The following is an 18608-nucleotide window of genomic DNA, read 5'->3' as shown; positions in this document are numbered from 1 at the left end:
CCTTTCTGCAGGCCAGCAGATTATTATTTAATGTACACATGAGTGGGGTCAAGTTAAACATTTTAGTTTTAATTTTATTTTATACTGTGCATTGTGCTAAATAAATATTTGCATAATTTGTAATTGATTTATTCTTTGAAAATGTTAATTTATGCAATCGCAATGCCTTGATTTTAGTAAAGTTTGTACACAGTCATAACCATAAATGCAATGGTACTTATAATTGGCATAATTTCTTTCGGTGTTTCGGTTTTCGTTTTTTCGCCCTTGGGTTCCTCTTTTTCGGTTTTCGGTTTCGGCCAAGAATTTTCATTTTGGTGCATCCCTAATTTTTTCTGAATTACCTGTCCAACAGTTTGAGTCCCAAAAACATCGTAAAAGTGTGTGAATTTAGTCATTTTTTATTTATTTTTTTAAACGAAGAACTGAGGCACATGTCAGCATGATTGTTGTCGAGGGTGGAGCAAAGTTTTGTTTTGTTTTTTAATAAACTTTGCTTTGATTTACTATCCCAGCCTATTTGATTTTTTTTTTTTTTATCAGAGTGGTCTATAGTCTTTATCACAAACTAAAACTGTAAAGTTAAAACTATCACTGATGTAAATGGTTACAGCTTGAAGTGGCGGTGAGGTATTAAAAAATATTGAGAAGGTCTTGAAAAAGTCTTGAAAAGGTATTAAAATTAACTTCAAGATTCCTGCATATACCCTGGTATTTAATCATGCTCCAAGTGTAAATACCTATTATTGCAATTTAAAATTCCTGTTTCCTATTTTAATATATTTTAAAATGTAATTTATTCCAGTGATGGCAAAGCCATTACTCTTCAGTGTCCCATGATCCTTCAGAAGTCATACTAATATGTTGATTTGGTCCTCATAAAACATATCTTATTATTATCAATGTTTAAAAAAGTTGTTCTGCTTAATATTTTTGTGGAAACAGGGATGCTTCGATGGTTAGAGGATTCTTTGATGAACAGAAAGTTAAAAAGAACAGCATTTATTTGAAATATAAATCTTTTAACAGTATATATTTTTAACAATTTATTGCATCATATGAAATTTCTTTAAAAAAATCTTACCGACTCCAAACTTTTGAACGGTTGAGTGTATATCATAGTATTATTAATAAATTAATCATAAAAATTATTAAATTATATGTGTATAAAAATAAAGCAATCAACCTACTACTTATGCCACTTTTTGCAATGTCTATTGCTTTTTTTCTCATCTGCCACAATTTATTGTCTTAACTTATTATCATAAATTATTCATAATATCTCAGCAAGAATATGTACTTACTTTGCATTTGATTTAATTAATCAGCACATCATGTAATTAATATGATTCCATTTTTTGAATCAATTGACAGTCCTAAATGTGGACTTTGGATAGAACGCCAATGCAGTGTTTTGTAACGAGTTGATTTGTTCTCTTCTCTTCCACAGCAACTAACCCTGAGTTTGAGAAAACATGTGACAGCTACAACTTCCAGTGTTCCAATGGAATGTGTGTGACCCTCGAGTGGAAGTGTGACGGCATGGACGACTGTGGCGACTACTCGGACGAGGCCAACTGTGGTGAGCAATAACTCCCACACTGATCAAGAGGCCAAAAGTCAAATTCTAGGTTGAATTTATAAGTCACGCTGCACATTGACTTTATGATGTTAGACAGAATTTTGGCTATGGAAGGCTACAGACTTCCAGTCAGAGAGTAAAATAAATCAGTAGGTCCAATCCAGTCACACCTTGGACTAGTTTCAAACAGTACTGTTCACCTAGTTTCTGTACTTAATTTCGAACGAGTTTTTGTGCTTTCGGTTTCAGCTTCCCCAACCGAGGAGCCAGGCTGCTCGCGTTACTTTCAGTACGAGTGTAAGAACGGCCGCTGTGTGCCTGCCTGGTGGAAGTGTGATGGGGAAAATGACTGCGGTGACTGGTCTGATGAATCTCAATGTTCAGGTACATAATTCAGACCTGTATAGTGTGTTCTATTAAACTTGTTTGTAAAGTGCCAACAAAAGACACGTGCTCAGTGGATTAATTACGACGAATTATGTTGTGTCTGTGTTCAGGTGGCGGATCTCCTCACACACCTGCGCCAGGTCCAGCTACCTGTGCCCCTAATCGTTTCCGCTGTGGTTCTGGCGCGTGTATTGTGAACACCTGGGTGTGTGACGGCTACGCTGATTGTCCTGATGGCAGCGATGAAGTGGGCTGTCCTACAGGTGCCTTCTCAGCTCTTTTCCTAGACAATACCAGGGGTGTCAAACTTTTTATTTCAGAAAGACATGTTCATTTATTATATTGGTTTTATATATCCGTAATATCTTTTTACCAATAATGTTTCAGCTTGCATCAATAACATGTTTTAGCTTGCATAAATAAATGAAGCTTAATTTAATTAAACACTTTTTTAAAATAATGTGACATTTGGCACTCATGTTCATACATGCAAATTCACGCTCTTCAGCTCAAACTGGTTCAGTGGGTGATAGGACAGTCCCAGAGCGCCACATTTCATTTTCCCTAATACTATATTAAGTGTTTTCACTCAATAATAATGTCCCTATAAAAAAATGAATAAATAAGTGAATATCTTAGAGGGCTTTCACAATGTTTGCTGCGGTCTGAGTTGGAGCTTGATTGTTCCCGGCTCCCCCGCAGCGTTGTTCTGGTTTCACACTCAACTTGATTCTATCGAACCCTGGTGCATTTGCATTCACCTTACGTCATCACAAACATGCACGGCACATGATAGAAATCAGGATGTTTTTTTAATTAATTTGGTGCTATTATGTGCAGCAGAGTGAATCACAATGGGGTTTACTGTATGTGCATCGCATGAAGACGGCTTTCTGCTGCTTTCAAACAAACTGTTTTGAGGAGATCGTGGATTGCGAGCCATTCACTCAATTGTATGTGAAGTTCTCAACATTTTAAATAAAATAATTCTTAATACCAGATCTCAAGTGAATAAGTATTAGAAAGCTAGTATAATAATACTTATTCAGTGCAGTGAATGAGATTTATTGAATGGGGAAAAAAAGTTCACATGGAGTGACATTTAAATGTAAAATAAGTTTAACCCTTGCCTCTTTTTATGGCTTATTATATCGGTCTTTTGCTTAGTCAAAGGCTCTGTGACTCCAGTGGCAACTCTTCCTCCATCGGGCCGCTGCACTAAAGATCAGTTCCTGTGCCTGAAGCCTGCGAGCTGTATCGCTGATTGGAAGCGCTGTGACGGACACCCTCACTGCCAGGATGGATCTGATGAGACCAACTGCCGTAAGTGTTGTAACATTTGGACACACCTACTCACTCTTTACTACCGTTTTCCTCATTTTGGAATAGAAATAAAGTCTTTAAATCTGAAATAACACAAACACTGTTACACTGCTTAGCCTCCACCAAAAATTTCTTCTCCCTGGAACCTTTTCTTTCTTAACTCTCCGTTATATTTCAGCCACTCATGGTCCGTTGCTCTGTGTGAACGGTACTCTCTGTGCGGATGGCGAGGCCTGCGTGCTGAACAGTGAGAGGTGTGATGGCTTCATAGACTGTTCTGACAAAAGTGACGAGGATAACTGCACTGGTGAGACACTGAGAGACGTTCATGTTGTATCTGCTGACTGCATTGTACCACAGTAAGACAGTCTGACTGTTCATGCTGATTTTCCCTTCTCAGTGGATATGTTGGTGTACAAGATTCAAAATCTACAGTGGAGCGCCAACTTCTCCGGTGCTGTGATGCTCACTTGGTCAAGACCCAAAAATATGCCTACAACATCCTGCTCTTTTGTCATCTACTTCAGGTAAATTTAGCTCTCATCTACACCTGTGGTTATTAAGCTTCTCCAGGTGGTGGACCATTTCAACTGTGAACCAAAAATTACAGACCACTTAACCTTTATTTGTTTTGTTTTGTGATGTCCCAATTAAGTGTTTTTGTGCCCCCGATCAGAGTCATTTAATATTGAATATCTGCCGACACCGAGTCCTGATCCAATACTTGTATTCTCTTAGTGCTATGTGCACACCTCAAGTACATTAAAGTTATTAAAATCAATCAACAAACGTAGATATCAAATATGCGAAACACGGACGTGTATGCGCGCCGCGCTAGAACAGACCCAGGGTCCACATGGGTCAATAATAAAGGTTGTGTTTATTTTATTTTCTAGGCAGGTGGGTGTCCAGCAGTGGACGTCTATGGACACGAACAGCAATAAGGGCAGTGCCGTTTTGACCGTGTTGATGCCGGACACCACCTACCAGGTGAAGGTTCAGACTCAGTGTCTCAGCAAACAGCACAGGACCAATGAAATTCTCACACTACGCACACCAGAAGGATGTAAGTCTACATTAGCAGCACAGTCACTAAAATCTCTCATGGTACAATTCAGATGTACATGGAAGGGATATGTTTGGTCTTCTGTTGCCCCATTGTGTCTGACGTCTGTGTTTGTATGGCAGTGCCGGACCCTCCTCAGGGTCTGCAGCTGAGCTGTGACAATGCTGAGGACGGGACAGTACTGTGTTCCTGGAACCCTCCTGATAAAACACATGGACTCGTCAGGGAGTATATTGTGAGGAAGATGCCTTCAGTTCTTTATAGCATTTATCAACACCTACTTGCATCTAACTGGCTGTGTGTGTTGTGCAGGTGGAGTACAGTGAAAAGGACAGCGCTGAGTGGTTTTCCCAGCGTAGCACCAGCACCAGTGCAGAAGTGAAGAACCTGCAGCCCAGCTCGCTCTACAGATTTAGGGTGAGACACTCGAGGACTTGCATAAAGTATTTTTATGTGAACTTCTGTTGATGATACAAGATCATTTAGATCACTTCATCAAACCTGTGTTCATCTGTTGTTTCTCAGGTGGCTGCTGTCACAAGCAGAGGCGTGGGAAACTGGACAGAAATGAAATCCATTGTTCCTCAAAAAGGTAAGGAAACTATATAAAAGCAATCTTCACAGAAGAGTGCTGACTCCCCCTGCTGGACATGTTTTATCTTATCCACCTTTTTCCTGAGCAAACGATGAGCACATGATGGATTCTAACTTGTTGTTCTAACTGTTTGTATGCTGTCCTGTTCCAGTCTCCATTGGAAGTTAACCCGTTGTTAAAACGGGGTAAAAAGATTAATAAAAAAAGCTGAATTAATTCAACTGAAACTTTTTGAACATTACTAAAAATTCAAATGAGCGCAGGGTTGCAAGCTGTGCTGTTGTTGACTGCCACAACAACAGCACTAGACTGAAGTAGTTCTTGGAAAGTATGTGTTTTGAACTCCAGCAAATATGAAAAGAATGTCCATATACGGCGCCATATGCCTTGCATTTTATGCCAAAGACTGACAAGAGAAAACGACCATGGCTTGCAGCACTTAAGTTAAAATACTCCCCATAAAAGTTATGTGCGTGCTCATCATTTTGAAGAACAAAACCAACCCGGACTTCACCGATCGGGAGCTGTATGTAGGATATGAGCGCCTATCTGTTTTCATGTCATCTACGCACTCATTAAACTTTGACGGGTGAGGCACTGACAAAAGACGGTCATTGCGGCACTGTAAAGTGATGGCACTATGAAGTCATGTGCTTTTTAAAGTTCGGAAAATACGCTAATATAACTAGTAACACTGGAGACTGGAAACGCAAAGGATAAATCCGCTGCGAGTCGGGCGAGACTTCCGCGTTCAGGAAAAAGGTGGATAGGATGGTTGAAACAGATTGAGTGTCATGTAAACTCCCATTTCAGCATAAATATAAACAGGTCAATATGTATCTGTAATTTAATATCACTGGAAATGTCATGTGATATCATGAATAATAATGAGACAGGGCTTTCTCAAAGGATAAGACCATACAGTCTCATAAATGATTGAGGCATTCAAAATAACAGATACTAACATTTAATTAAAAATAAAGGATTTTAACATGATATTTTCAGATTAACACTGACTTTTTAGCATCATTACTGCAGTCTTCAGTGTCACATGATCCTTTAGAAATCATTCTAATATGCTGATTTACTGCTCAAGAAACAATTATTATTATTATCAATGTTGAAAAAGTTGTGCTTATTAACGCTTTTGTGGAAATGATACATTTTTAGAATGATTGAATAGAATGAATAGAAAGAACATCATTTATTTTAAATAGAAATCTTTGTATCATTATAAATGTCTTAACTGTCACTTTCAGTGGTTACTGATCAATTTGGTTGCATCCTTGCTGAATAGAAGGAACCAGACCTTTAAATGGTAGCATATCTGTTAATAAGGATTGGTGGTATGATCAAAGACTTATCCTACAAAATCTTTTCACATTATATCACTATATCTCAATGATCTTGTCAGAGAAGACTGGTGACTATGTATTTCGATACAGATATTTTACTGGAAATATTACCCTCAAATGTTTTATATATTGCTTAAACATCTTAATGTTTTGACAAAAAAATACTGTAGTGTTTCATGACTCTTTAATAATGTGTCTTTCAGCTCTCTCTCCTCCTAATGTCGCGATCTCCAGCATCACAGAAAACTCAATGACTTTGTCAATCACCAATGATTATAAGGTCCAGGTTGGTCGGATTGTTTTTTTTCTCTGTGCGGGGTTTATGTTATGACCTCCTTCGAATGTAAATATAATATTGATCTCTCTCTTTCTCTCTCTGTTAGGTGAAGCACTACATTGTCGTTATTTCGTGGGTATTTGATGAACATGTGAAGGAGAGCTGGAATTACACTGTCTTAGGAACATTGAATGGTAAAACACTTCACAGTCATCAAACAATCCTGTCAGTGTTTCTGGAAGAAGATACAATGTGTGTGTGCTCTTTTCTGTATAGCCACTAACCTGACAGCAGGGATAGTGTATGAGGTGGCGGTGTGGGCTCACACGGATGATGGAGACAGTCCTACTGCTCTGTCCCGCCAGCAGACCAAAGGCATAAGACCTGCCGAGCCGTCACTAAAGGCCAGAGCGCTCAACCAGACCGCTGTAGACTGCAACTGGACCGGCCCTCAAGCTGAGGTGAGACTAACTCATAAACGCTCATAAAAGTGTGCGGTCACATTTATAGGTGAAGCATTAAGGCCGAAATCCAGGAATTTCAGTAGGAATTTGTGCGTTCGGGAGTGAAAAAGTTTGCTCACGTTTAAGGTGGTCATATGAACTCAGACTATTGAGTTTCTCACTTTTAATTAAAAAATAAGACTTTTATACAGATTAGCTCTAAATTCATACAAGCTTTGTGTTAAAGCTGCATGGTTCTGGATAAATTGAGAATGGATCTTTTGTTTAAAATAGAGATCACGATTTTCCCACGATTCTGAATAGACAAACAAAATAACGTAAATTACTAGAGGTTCTGACAAAATATTAATTGCTGCAGTCTATATAAAAATATTGAATCAATTTGAATTAAAAAATGTTTTATCTGTTTGAATGAATGATTCAATCAAAAAGACTTCACTTGTTTCATTACTGGATGAATCAGCAATTTTAAACGAATTTCTTGAATAATGTACGATCCAATGACAAATACATTTTAAACATTCACTTGTTGCCACCTAGTGGTTTAACGATGTAGTTAATACAATCTTTAAGTGTCATTACGTTCAAAAGGTGATTTACTCTATATTGAGACATCAGTGTTTTTATTATCCGAACTATAAACTTTTATCCCAGTACTGCTGTGATAAATTGAATTATTGTAACAGAAATAATGTTACTGTGTTATGTGGTTGAAAAGTCTGTTTGTGAAGCTGTTTCATACCTGTACATGACAACTGCAGGCAGCGCCAACGCAGATTTGAATGTTCGCTGTGTGATCGTACTTCTCCAAGGTTTAATGGACATAGTCGAATCATGGTCATTTAGGAAGAAGATTGTGGGTCTTTTAACGATTAATCGTGCAGCTCTACTTTGTGTATTTAAAAGTATGAAAAGAAAAGAAAACTATAAATACTGTAAGATATGAGATCAAGTAAAGCACTCATTGGTCACACTATATATTAAGTGTCTAACTAGTATGTACTAAGATTGAAATTATCTCTTGAGGAAGAAAGATTTCCTCAAGCAATTTTTGCATCGGGTTTAGTCACGCAAATTCGCAACGTTGACTAATAGAAAGCTGCTTGGTTTGAGCTTTTGCTTCATACATTGCTACACTATATTGTCAATAGATAATGGACCCTTTTTGCTGAAATTTCACTAATGTGACCACGCCGTTAAGCTGAAAAGAGGCTAGTGAGACACCATCTTCTGTTTTCGCAGGTGTATGGAGTGTTCTACGCCACCTCCTTCCTGGATCTGTACCGCAGACCTCACAGGGTGAATACCACCTCCACCAGTCTGACTGTGATCGTTGACAGCGACGAGCAATACCTCTTCCTGGTTAGTATCCACCCTCACTTTGAAGATCCGTCTTGGCGCCATGATGTCCAGATGAAGTGACTGTGTGTGTTCTTCAGGTGAGGGTGATCTCTCCATACATGGGTCCTCCATCAGACTTTGCTGTTGTGAAGATGATCCCCAACGAGCGACTTCCACCTCGAAACCTGCACAAAGTGCGAGTGGATAAGACGCAGGCCACTCTGAAGTGGCAGCCGCCATTCGATTCTCCCAGCAGTCCTTTGGTATGAAAACAGTCAATTTAAATGTTTTTATAATTTAGTTATGTCAGATGGGGGTGTTTCAAGCATCTTTGTGTATATATCAGACGTATGCAGTGCACGTGAGAGATACGGTTCGTAAAACGGAGCGGGACTATAAGGTGAACACTCAGAACAACACGGTGGAGTACACGCTGAAGGGCCTGGAGCCTGGAGGACGCTACAGCATCACCATCAGGCTGCTCAACATGAGCAAAGAGGCCAGCTACACACTCAACACGGGTAGAGTCATCTCTTTTCTTGCCTGAAACATTGTACCATAAAAAAGGTCATGGGTGCCTGAAGGATTTCATCTGTCGGTACACACAGAGGGGGAGATTTTTAGCAAAAACAAATGCAAACGCATTTGGCAAATTCACAGAAAGACTCAAAAAATTATTAATTCAATTCAATGATCGGCATTGCTGGTTCAGTCGACAGAAATACAGGACACACATAACTGCTGAAATATTCTCACTGAAACCGTTTCCTAGGTCAGGCGGAGCGCTCATATTACAGCACGTACAGCTGCAGACATCATTGGAAAAAGTGAAACACTAAATGTGTTTAATATGTTAATATTAGTTGTATAGTACTTACACTTTATTATGTAATTTACGGTATGAGAGGCAATCATATAATGTGGCACACAGTGAAGTGCCTGCTACCCCTTCAGCCCACGATGTAGCAGAGCCTGCGTTTATAACACAATTTCTTCATTATAAAAATATTAAGAGCACACATTTTCATTCACTCTTTTTTTTTTAACCAAATCCTCCATTCCCATCACTACACAACCTGTCAGGTTGGTAAAAGGTCGGTCAAATTTTTATTGTTTTTGACAGATGCCTTTTCTGCTCACCATGGGTGCATTTCTTTGATCAAAATACAGTAAAAACAGTAATATTGTGAAATATTATTAGAATTTAAAATAACTGTTTTCTGTTTTAATCTATTTTAAATTTTAATTTATTTCTGTGATGACAAAGCTGCATTTTCAGCATTATTACTCCAGTCTTCAGTGTCACATGATCCTTCAGAAATCATTCTAATATGCTGATTGGCTGCTCAAGAAACATTTCTTATTATCAATGTTGAAAACAGTTGTGCTGCTTAATATATTTATTCTTTTATGATTAGAAAGTTAATAAGAACAGTATTTTATTTGAAATATAAATCTTTTGTAACATTATAAATGCATTTACTGTCACTTTTGATCAGTTTAATGCATACTTCTTAAAAAAAAAAAAAACACTTACTGACCCCAAACTTTTAAATGGCAGTGTATTTATGCCATGAGTAAAAAATTGGTTATTTCATGCTGTTTTTTTGTGTGTGTGTGTGTGTTGTTGTTTTGCTCTAAACCTATATTTATCCATTCCACACAGTTTCTCTGCCTGCACCTGAGGCCCTCAAAATCTTAGAAGAACAGGATCATGTGTTCCTCTTCTGGAAGAGCCTGGCTGTGAAGGACCGGACCTTCAATGAAAGCAGGGTTAGAAACCACCTTTAAACTCCACATAAAATCCACATTGACTGTTTACTCAATTAACATTTCTGGTTTTATTGTGCATGATTTATTAGTGCACATTATCCCAAAGAAAACTGTTTGAAACATCTTTCCTATTTGGCTTTTTCCATTTCCTTGTTTTTGTTGGCTTCACTAATGATCGCTTGACTCTTCAGGGCTATGAGGTGTATGTGCATGACAGTGTCACCAACTCCACTATGTGTCTGGGTAACACAACGGAGACATTCTTCAGGATCAACAGCTTGTTGGTGGGCCATAACTACACGTTCTCAGTGCGGGCGCGCTGCCTGCTCAACAACCAGCTGTGTGGAGAGGCGGCGGTGCTGTTATATGACGAACTGGGCAAAGCAGCAGGCATGAGCTTTTACACACTAAACATTTTTGCCTATATATCTGTGGCTATTTGTTTGGCCAGACGTTGATCCTGACACACATTTGTCATTGTTCAGGGCCGAATGATGCCAAATCTCAGTCGGGTAAATCCGAAGACATGGCGGCGGTGGTTGTTCCAGTGTTGTTCCTGCTGTTGGTGGGTGTGTGTGGAGGCCTGGTGGTGCTTTATCTCAGACACCGTCGGCTACAGCACAACTTCACCGCCTTCGCTAACAGCCACTACAACTCTCGCCTGGGCTCTGCCATTTTCTCCTCAGGAGATGAGCTGGGTAAGACCAGCCTGAGTCCTACCTTTCATGAAATCTGTATTTTGTTTCAGTGTACTTCAGAGAAGTGTAATTTACTGTAGTTAACTTCTCTTCCGTTTAGTTCAGTTAGCTTCACTTCAGTTCACTACACTCCATTTTAATTCAGTTTAGCTCACTGTTTACTTGTGTTTAGATCAGTTGACCATTTTATTTCAGTTCAGTTTAGCTCAGTAAACTTCAAGTTCACTTCATTCCATTTCAGTTCAGTTTAGCTCAACTGACTAAAGTTCACTTGTGTTTAAATCGGTTGACTTTATTTTAGTTCACTTCAGTTTAGTTTAGAACTCTTGTGTTTAGCTCAGTTGACTTTTATTCTCTTAATTTTTGTTCAGTTCACTATAATTCAGTTTAGCTCAGTTGTCTTCAGTTCCATTTATTTTAGTTCAGTTCACTTGAATTGAATTTATTTCAATTTGGTTTACTTGAGTTGTTTACTTCAATTCAGGTCAGTTTACTTCAGGTGTGTTGTTCAATTTATTTAATTTCACTTCAATTAGTTTTAATTTCACTTCAGTTCAGTTCAGTTCAATTCTGTCGTTTCAATTCAGTTTACTTCATTTGAGTTCACTTATATGTAATTTAATTTCCATTTAGTTCACTTGAGCACTTTGTTCAACTGAATTCAGTTCTGTTCAATTCAATTTAGTTCAGTTGCATTGACTTGATTTCAATTCATCAATTTAGTTCTGGTCCCTTTTAATTAAGTTCAGGTCACATGAATAATGTTTGTTTCACTTCAGCTCACTTTATTAAGCACAAAGTTTTACATGCTAAAACTTAGCTGAATTCAATAAGAGTTCTGATCACTTCAATTCAGTTTAGTTGTTGCATTTACTTGATTTCAATTCAGCTTAGTTCAGGTCACATTCAATTAAGTTCAGGTCACTTGAATTATGTTCACTTCTGCTCACTTTATTAAGTGCACAAACTTTTCCACACTATGAAAATGAGCTGCTAATGTTGTTTCTTTGTTCCCTCTCTTCTGAAGGTGACGATGATGAAGACGCTCCTATGATCAGTGGCTTTTCAGATGACGTTCCCATGGTGATTGCATAGCTGGACAACTCTTTCTCTCCTCCTCCTTCACTTCCTACTCCACTTCCTCATCATGTTTTCTTACGTGCCCATCCGGCACACCTTCAAGCTGCAGAGCTCCCTTCCTCTTGACTCCCCGTCACTTAGAAAAACGCTGGATTTATGTTTCTGGACCCCGAGGAAGAAAAGAAAGCATGGAGCGAAAGAGATATTTTTAAATATAAGATGCACTTTTTTCGGATGCGCAATAACTTATTTTTTATATATAATATATGTGGGTATTGGACTTTGTAGGCATTAACTGAAGCAAACTGTGAAGGAGTTTGTCAGCTGATCGGCAGACTTACTAAACAGGGAAAAGACCCTTATTGTACAAACTCTCACACGAGCATTACATTTGCTTTAAGCCAAAACAAGTATCTAGATATGGGTACATCAGTGCAAAAATTCACAAAAGAAAAAAACTAGAAAGCAAACCTCATATGTATACAGATGAAAATGGACCAATGAATGCTGATAAAAAGGGAAGGCGGTACGTAGGCTCTTGCACAGGATCCGATTTTTTTGTTGCATACCGTATGCTCGATTTGTGTCACTTTGTCAGTAGGCCTGCATTTGTCCATGGTACCTTGTTTACACTTTGTGTCCATTGTTAATTTCCTTGCTCAGCAATAGGTTTAAAATTCTCTCTGCTTTTTGAAAATGTGAAAATTGTTACCTATTTTGGTCGTTTTTATCAGCTATTTTCAGAAAAGAATGACCAAAATTAAGACAATATAGGTTATTAGTGTAGTTCACATTAAGTCTCAGTCCATAAAAATTGCTCATGTTCACGGTCTGCTTTTTTCCTTTGATTTATCCTACTCATTTTATCTAGCAAAGATAATATTATTGCATATCCTGTGTGCTGCCATGGTTTTAGTCCTTTAGTGTTCTCAGGGAACTGGGTTAATGTAGATGTACCAGCGATATCAGTCACACTGCCACAGGCAGCGCAGTGTGTTTAATTCAGAGACTATTGTGCTGTACAGTAGTTCCATATTGCAGTGAAGCCTGTGCAGCTCTTGTCTGAGCGAACCAGAAGGCTTCATCTTAGTCTCTTGTGCCAAGCTTAAGAAAAGCAGAGGGTAGCGCAGACGTCTTGCCTTCCCGAACAGTTGTGAAGAGGTACATGTGTTAAATCCATGTTTCATTTTAACTGAATTGTGGGTGTTGCTTAAAGATTTGTTTATGAATGTATTTTTTTTCTTCTTGTTTTGTATCTTATATTGAGGTGACCAGAAAAAAGGAAAATGGTTACCGTCTACCCCCTGCTTATTTGTGTTCAAGGATTTTAAATGAGGTTTATGGCCAGTTTACATTAAATGCTTGTGGTCATTATTAATGATACTCTCTCCCATTGTTAATTGGCATTAAACGAAACTGTTCAGTTGGTAGATGCGGCTGTTTTTAGTAAAATTGTGTTTCTTTCAGTACCACATTGCCTTATTACAACACACTGAGTAAAGTATGTAGCAGTATGTCAATGTGATCACACATATGCACACACTCACAGAAAATTTAAACAAGTAGAATAATGAAAATTGTATAAAGACAGGAATAGTGCGATAGGAAATGTGTGTATCGACATATTGTGAATTACCACTGTATAATGTTTTAAAAGTTCCAGTGCAGCACTTGTGTGAATCCTGAGCCACCGTTTTTATTTTGTCTTGTTTGTATTCTTTACTCGCAACCATTTGTGGCGATATTTCTGTCATGCCCAGTTTGAAACCCATTTGTTTTTTTGGTCAAAAAGATCTAAACATTTTTACATAGCAGTGATGTTGGACACTGCCATGTTTAAATATTTAATCTTGCCTGCCTACTGAGGGTTTTAAAGATAAGAATATTTTAAGTGGTACAGTATGAGATGTTTTATGAACCACTTATGCTGAAATAAATGTGGAAAATGTTAAATCTGACCTCTCTTGCTTTGTGTAACTCGATGTATAATCACGCTCTTGCAAACTATTATGACTCGAACTTTCAGGGGAAATGTTATATGCCCAGCAATCCCAGTAGATTAGCAGTTTCTGAAATACTCAGACCAGCCCTTCTGGCACCAACAATCATGCCACGTTCAAAGTCACTCAAATCACCTTTCTTCCCCATACTGATGCTCGGTTTGAACTGCAGGAGATTGTCTTGACCATGTCTACATGCCTAAATGCACTGAGTTGCCGCCATGTGATTGGCTGCTTAGAAATTAAGTGTTAACGAGCAGTTGGACAGGTGTACCTAATAAAGTGGCCGGTGAGTGTATATATATATATATATATATATATATATATATATATGACTGAAATAGTTGGAAAGCTTAGTGATGGTGACGTTGAACATTAATGAAGGTTGTGTTAATTTGTGAAGAATATCATGATGAACAAAACGTGTAAGAATCGTAAGCTTTTGTTAGTCACAGACCTTATTTTCTTCAAAAATACAAAAGCCAATGGTGATGCTAACTTCCGGGTTGGCTTACAAAAATACATGACCCCTGCACACGATCCAACTATCCAATCAATTCCCAATGGAAAAAAATCAAGAAAAGATTTTCGCCTTTTAATGCCGACTTTAATGTGCATGTGTGAATAAGTAAACTTGCTGTAATTATGGAATAATTTGGAATCTCCCGAAAAATCGACTCAAATCAACTTATTTATTCTTGACGACACATTATATGAAATAAAAGTCATTTATGAAAATAAATAAACCTAAAGAAAACAGTTGCTTCATTTCCCTACCTCAGCCTCTGGCCCTTTTGCCCGGTGTTTATTGATGCGGGGGCTTTATTTGAACCACAATTAGACATGTTTATAGAGGAGGGATGTCTTTATGCAAGGCCTGTTCCTGTCTCTGTTTATTTGAACTTGTCACCCTTTATTTATCCTCACTTCAAACTCCTCCAGCACAGATGCGTTCGTGACGTCACGGTGAGCGCGGAGCCTGCGGTGGTTTCACAGCTGAACGCTTCAGAGAGCGTTCGCTTGCTCAATGAGCTGCTCTCTTTAACCTGTATTTGTCAGAAGAATTCAGCTCTGATTAATTAAACATGCATACGCCAAAATAGTGACTCTGATTGTAGATCATAAGTGCCATTTTTGCTAGCTTTGTTTATACATTTATAGCATCAATACAAGTTTTTGTTTACATAAAATATGTGTGTAGGCCACTGTGTATATATATATATATATATATACACTCACCGGCCACTTTATTAGGTACACCTGTCCAACTGCTCGTTAACACTTAATTTCTAAGCAGCCAATCACATGGCGGCAACTACGTGCATTTAGGCATGTAGACATGGTCAAGACAATCTCCTGCAGTTCAAACCGAGCATCAGTATGGGGAAGAAAGGTGATTTGAGTGACTTTGAACGTGGCATGATTGTTGGTGCCAGAAGGGCTGGTCTGAGTATTTCAGAAACTGCTAATCTACTGGGATTTTCACGCACAACCATCTCTAGGGTTTACAGAGATGGTCCGAAAAAGAAAAAACATCCAGTGAGCGGCAGTTCTGTGGGCGGAAATGCCTTGTTGATGCCAGAGGTCAGAGGAGAATGGCCAGACTGGTTCGAGCTGATAGAAGGGCAACAGTGACTGAAATAACCACTCGTTACAACCGAGGTATGCAGCAAAGCATTTGTGAAGCCACAACACGCACAACCTTGAGGCGGATGGGCTACAACAGCAGAAGACTCCACCGGGTACCACTCATCTCCACTACAAATAGGAAAAAGAGGCTACAATTTGCAAGAGCTCACCAAAATTGAACAGTTGAAGACTGGAAAAATGTTGCCTGGTCTGATGAGTCTCGATTTCTGTTGAGACATTCAGATGTTAGAGTCAGAATTTGGCGTAAACAGAATGAGAACATGGAACCATCATGCCTTGTTACCACTGTGCAGGCTGGTGGTGGTGGTGTAATGGTGTGGGGGATGTTTTCCTGGCACACTTTAGGCCCCTTAGTGCCAATTGGGCATCGTTTAAATGCCACGGCCTACCTGAGCATTGTTTCTGACCATGTCCATCCCTTTATGGCCACCATGTACCCATCCTCTGATGGCTACTTCCACCATGTCACAAAGCTCTAATCATTTCAAATTGGTTTCTTGAACATGACAATGAGTTCACTGTACTAAAATGGCCTCCACAGTCACCAGATCTCAACCCAATAGAGCATCTTTGGGATGTGGTGGAACGGGAGATTCGCATCATGGATGTGCAGCCGACAAATCTGCGGCAACTGTGTGATGCCATCATGTCAATATGGACCAAACTCCCTGAGGAATGCTTCCAGCACCTTGTTGAATCTATGCCACGAAGAATTGAGGCAGTTCTGAAGGCAAAAGGGGGTCCAACCCGTTACTAGCATGGGGTACCTAATAAAGTGGCCGGTAAGTGTGTATATATATATATATATATATATATATATATATATATATATATACACACATACAGTATATATATATATATATATATATACATATGCATGTATTTATTTAAGAAATGTTTGCAGGTATATAATGTATACATTTATTCATGATTTATATTATATATAAATATAAATATTTTATATATAAATAACACATTTTTCTTAAATATATACATGCATGTGAGTGTATTTATACATACAAAATAATTGTATTTTGGCTGCGATTTATCCTTGCCCAGCATATATACACAAACCAAACATAATTGTAGTAGGTTTTTTGTTATACTGTGTATAGAAACTAATTCAAGAATTAGATAATATAGAAATATTTCAATCTTTTTTGGATTCAATTTTTTTTAGTTATTTTTTTTGGTTCAAAATCAAGATTTATTTTTAAATATGCAAAATAATTTTTTTCTTTTTTTTTATCTCTCTTTTTTATGTTTGTATTTAATTGTTTTTGGTTTTAAATATAGCCCTTCAGGCATTCAGACAGCTAATTTGGGTTCTAGAATGAGTTTAGCATGTGACAATGACAGTGTATCAAATTATCATCAAAATGTTATCAAATTGGGACTGAAAAAGGTCTCAATCGTAATACTGCAGCTTCCCCAATCCACCAGCAGATGTCTCTCATGTCTCAGTTTACTTTTTCACCTTCACTCTAATATGTGCTGTACTTGCTTACTGTACTGTTATTCCTTCTGTTTGGTGAGAACAACGATACCAAAAGAAGACATATATTGCATATATTGGATACACTGTTTCCATAGGAGTATGAACTTTGGTTCGTTGTGTGAACCAATCTGTTCTATTCACAAAATACAGAATTCTTCATAGACAATTAAATAGAGACAAAATGAAAAAGAGAAAGCATAACATCTTCATCTATGAACACTTTGCACAGATATGCATATTTTTCTATAATTCAACCAAATGTGTAGATGCCTGAAATCGTTTTATCTAAAGTTTCAGCTGATATGAAATAGATCCAGAGTTTAAAAATGTAAAGTAATATTTAAATTTAGAATTTTTTTATCTGTATAATACCTTTACCAACAGTAAACAGAAGACATTTCTTAAATTTTGATTTGACGTTTAATATTTCTTAAGGTTTATTAGCTGACAAGATGTTTTCTTTGTGATCTCTTTTATTAGAAAACTCAAACTCTTGAAATGTTTCTAAGCTGACGATTTTTGAGCAGATTTCCATTGATGCTACACTGTCAGCGTAATGTAGTGGCTTCTTTGATGTTTGTAATGGGAAGGTAATTGATGTGAGCTGTCTAGTGTGTACAGATAAGGACTGTTAAGTTTTACAATGCCAAAGCTGCACTGGGACAAACAATTACAAGAGGTCAATGTGGTAATGGATCTGTGTCTTTAGAGAAAAGGTCAGACAGAAAGGTCCAGGTCTAAAAATAGATCCTCTGAAAAAGTGGAAATGACTCTGTCTTGTTTTCTGCTTCGGCTTAAATGTTGACACTTAAAGGGTCAGTTCACCCAAAAATTCTGTCATTAAAGCTGCAGTCCGTAGCTTTTTTGGGATAAAAATTATCCAAAATAATTTTTTTTAGCAAATACATTACCAGCCAGTGTTCAAAACTATCTGCTTGCCTTAGCTCGATTCAAAACGGTAAGCTTGTAATAATGTTTTTAATTCCAGTGGTGCTGGTGGATTTCCGCGGGAGATTCGAGCGTGTCTTTGCGTCATTACGTTACATCTGTACATATAAAGAAGGAGTCTCGGCTAGTATAAGCTATATTGCGTGTGAGGATGTTGGAGGTGGAGATTTATAGCCTTTTCTCACTGCACTTGATATCATTAAACTTATCAATTTGATGGCGGATCCAGAAAGGTTCAAACGACAATCACCAGTGACAACTAGAGATTCACCCGCTGTAAAACGCAAAAGACTTCGTTCGGACTTCGGAGTGGCTACAGAAAAAAAGAGACTGCAACCGGACCAATGCGAAAACAAGGATACATATCGGAAGGACATTAAATGTAGTCACGCAATGCTGATGTTGAACATTTGAACATAAAAATTTGAGAACAAAGTATCATTTGCACGGTTTGACGTGATATGATAAGCGATCGTTACATTTAATCAGCGCGATTTACTGCAATTCTTTTTTTCCCTTAGTTGGTCAGAACAAAAGTGGATGTTACTTACTTGTTCAGATGACATTTTCC

At 38.0% G+C, this 18608-nt stretch overlaps 1 protein-coding gene across 2 annotated transcripts in view; it reads left to right on the top strand.

Moving 5' to 3' along the window:
- Positions 1-12114, top strand: part of sorl1 (sortilin-related receptor, L(DLR class) A repeats containing) — a 65029-nt gene extending 52915 nt beyond the window's left edge. Inside the window, exons 29-48 of one of the 2 annotated variants that reach the window (XM_056263340.1) lie at positions 1451-1582; positions 1832-1966; positions 2080-2232; positions 3137-3292; positions 3471-3599; positions 3693-3819; positions 4189-4358; positions 4481-4593; positions 4671-4775; positions 4884-4950; positions 6512-6594; positions 6698-6779; positions 6862-7046; positions 8292-8411; positions 8489-8653; positions 8737-8911; positions 10057-10163; positions 10355-10553; positions 10649-10861; positions 11889-12114. In XM_056263340.1, the coding sequence (XP_056119315.1) occupies positions 1451-1582; positions 1832-1966; positions 2080-2232; positions 3137-3292; positions 3471-3599; positions 3693-3819; positions 4189-4358; positions 4481-4593; positions 4671-4775; positions 4884-4950; positions 6512-6594; positions 6698-6779; positions 6862-7046; positions 8292-8411; positions 8489-8653; positions 8737-8911; positions 10057-10163; positions 10355-10553; positions 10649-10861; positions 11889-11956 (2684 nt within the window). In that variant the 3' untranslated portion in view covers positions 11957-12114. Of the gene's footprint in view, positions 1-1450; positions 1583-1831; positions 1967-2079; positions 2233-3136; positions 3293-3470; positions 3600-3692; positions 3820-4188; positions 4359-4480; positions 4594-4670; positions 4776-4883; positions 4951-6511; positions 6595-6691; positions 6780-6861; positions 7047-8291; positions 8412-8488; positions 8654-8736; positions 8912-10056; positions 10164-10354; positions 10554-10648; positions 10862-11888 lie in introns of both variants that reach the window. The other variant, XM_056263339.1, reaches the window with a different exon arrangement.
- Positions 12115-18608: the final 6494 nt, after the last annotated feature.

Source organism: Rhinichthys klamathensis, unplaced genomic scaffold (genome assembly GCF_029890125.1).
Source record: "Rhinichthys klamathensis goyatoka isolate OS25496 unplaced genomic scaffold, OSU_Roscu_1.1 h1tg000206l_1, whole genome shotgun sequence".
In the NCBI taxonomy this organism is placed as follows: Eukaryota; Metazoa; Chordata; class Actinopteri; order Cypriniformes; family Leuciscidae; genus Rhinichthys; species Rhinichthys klamathensis.
The sequence above is the reverse complement of the archived record's forward strand: the minus strand, read 5'-3'. Positions and strand labels throughout refer to the sequence as shown.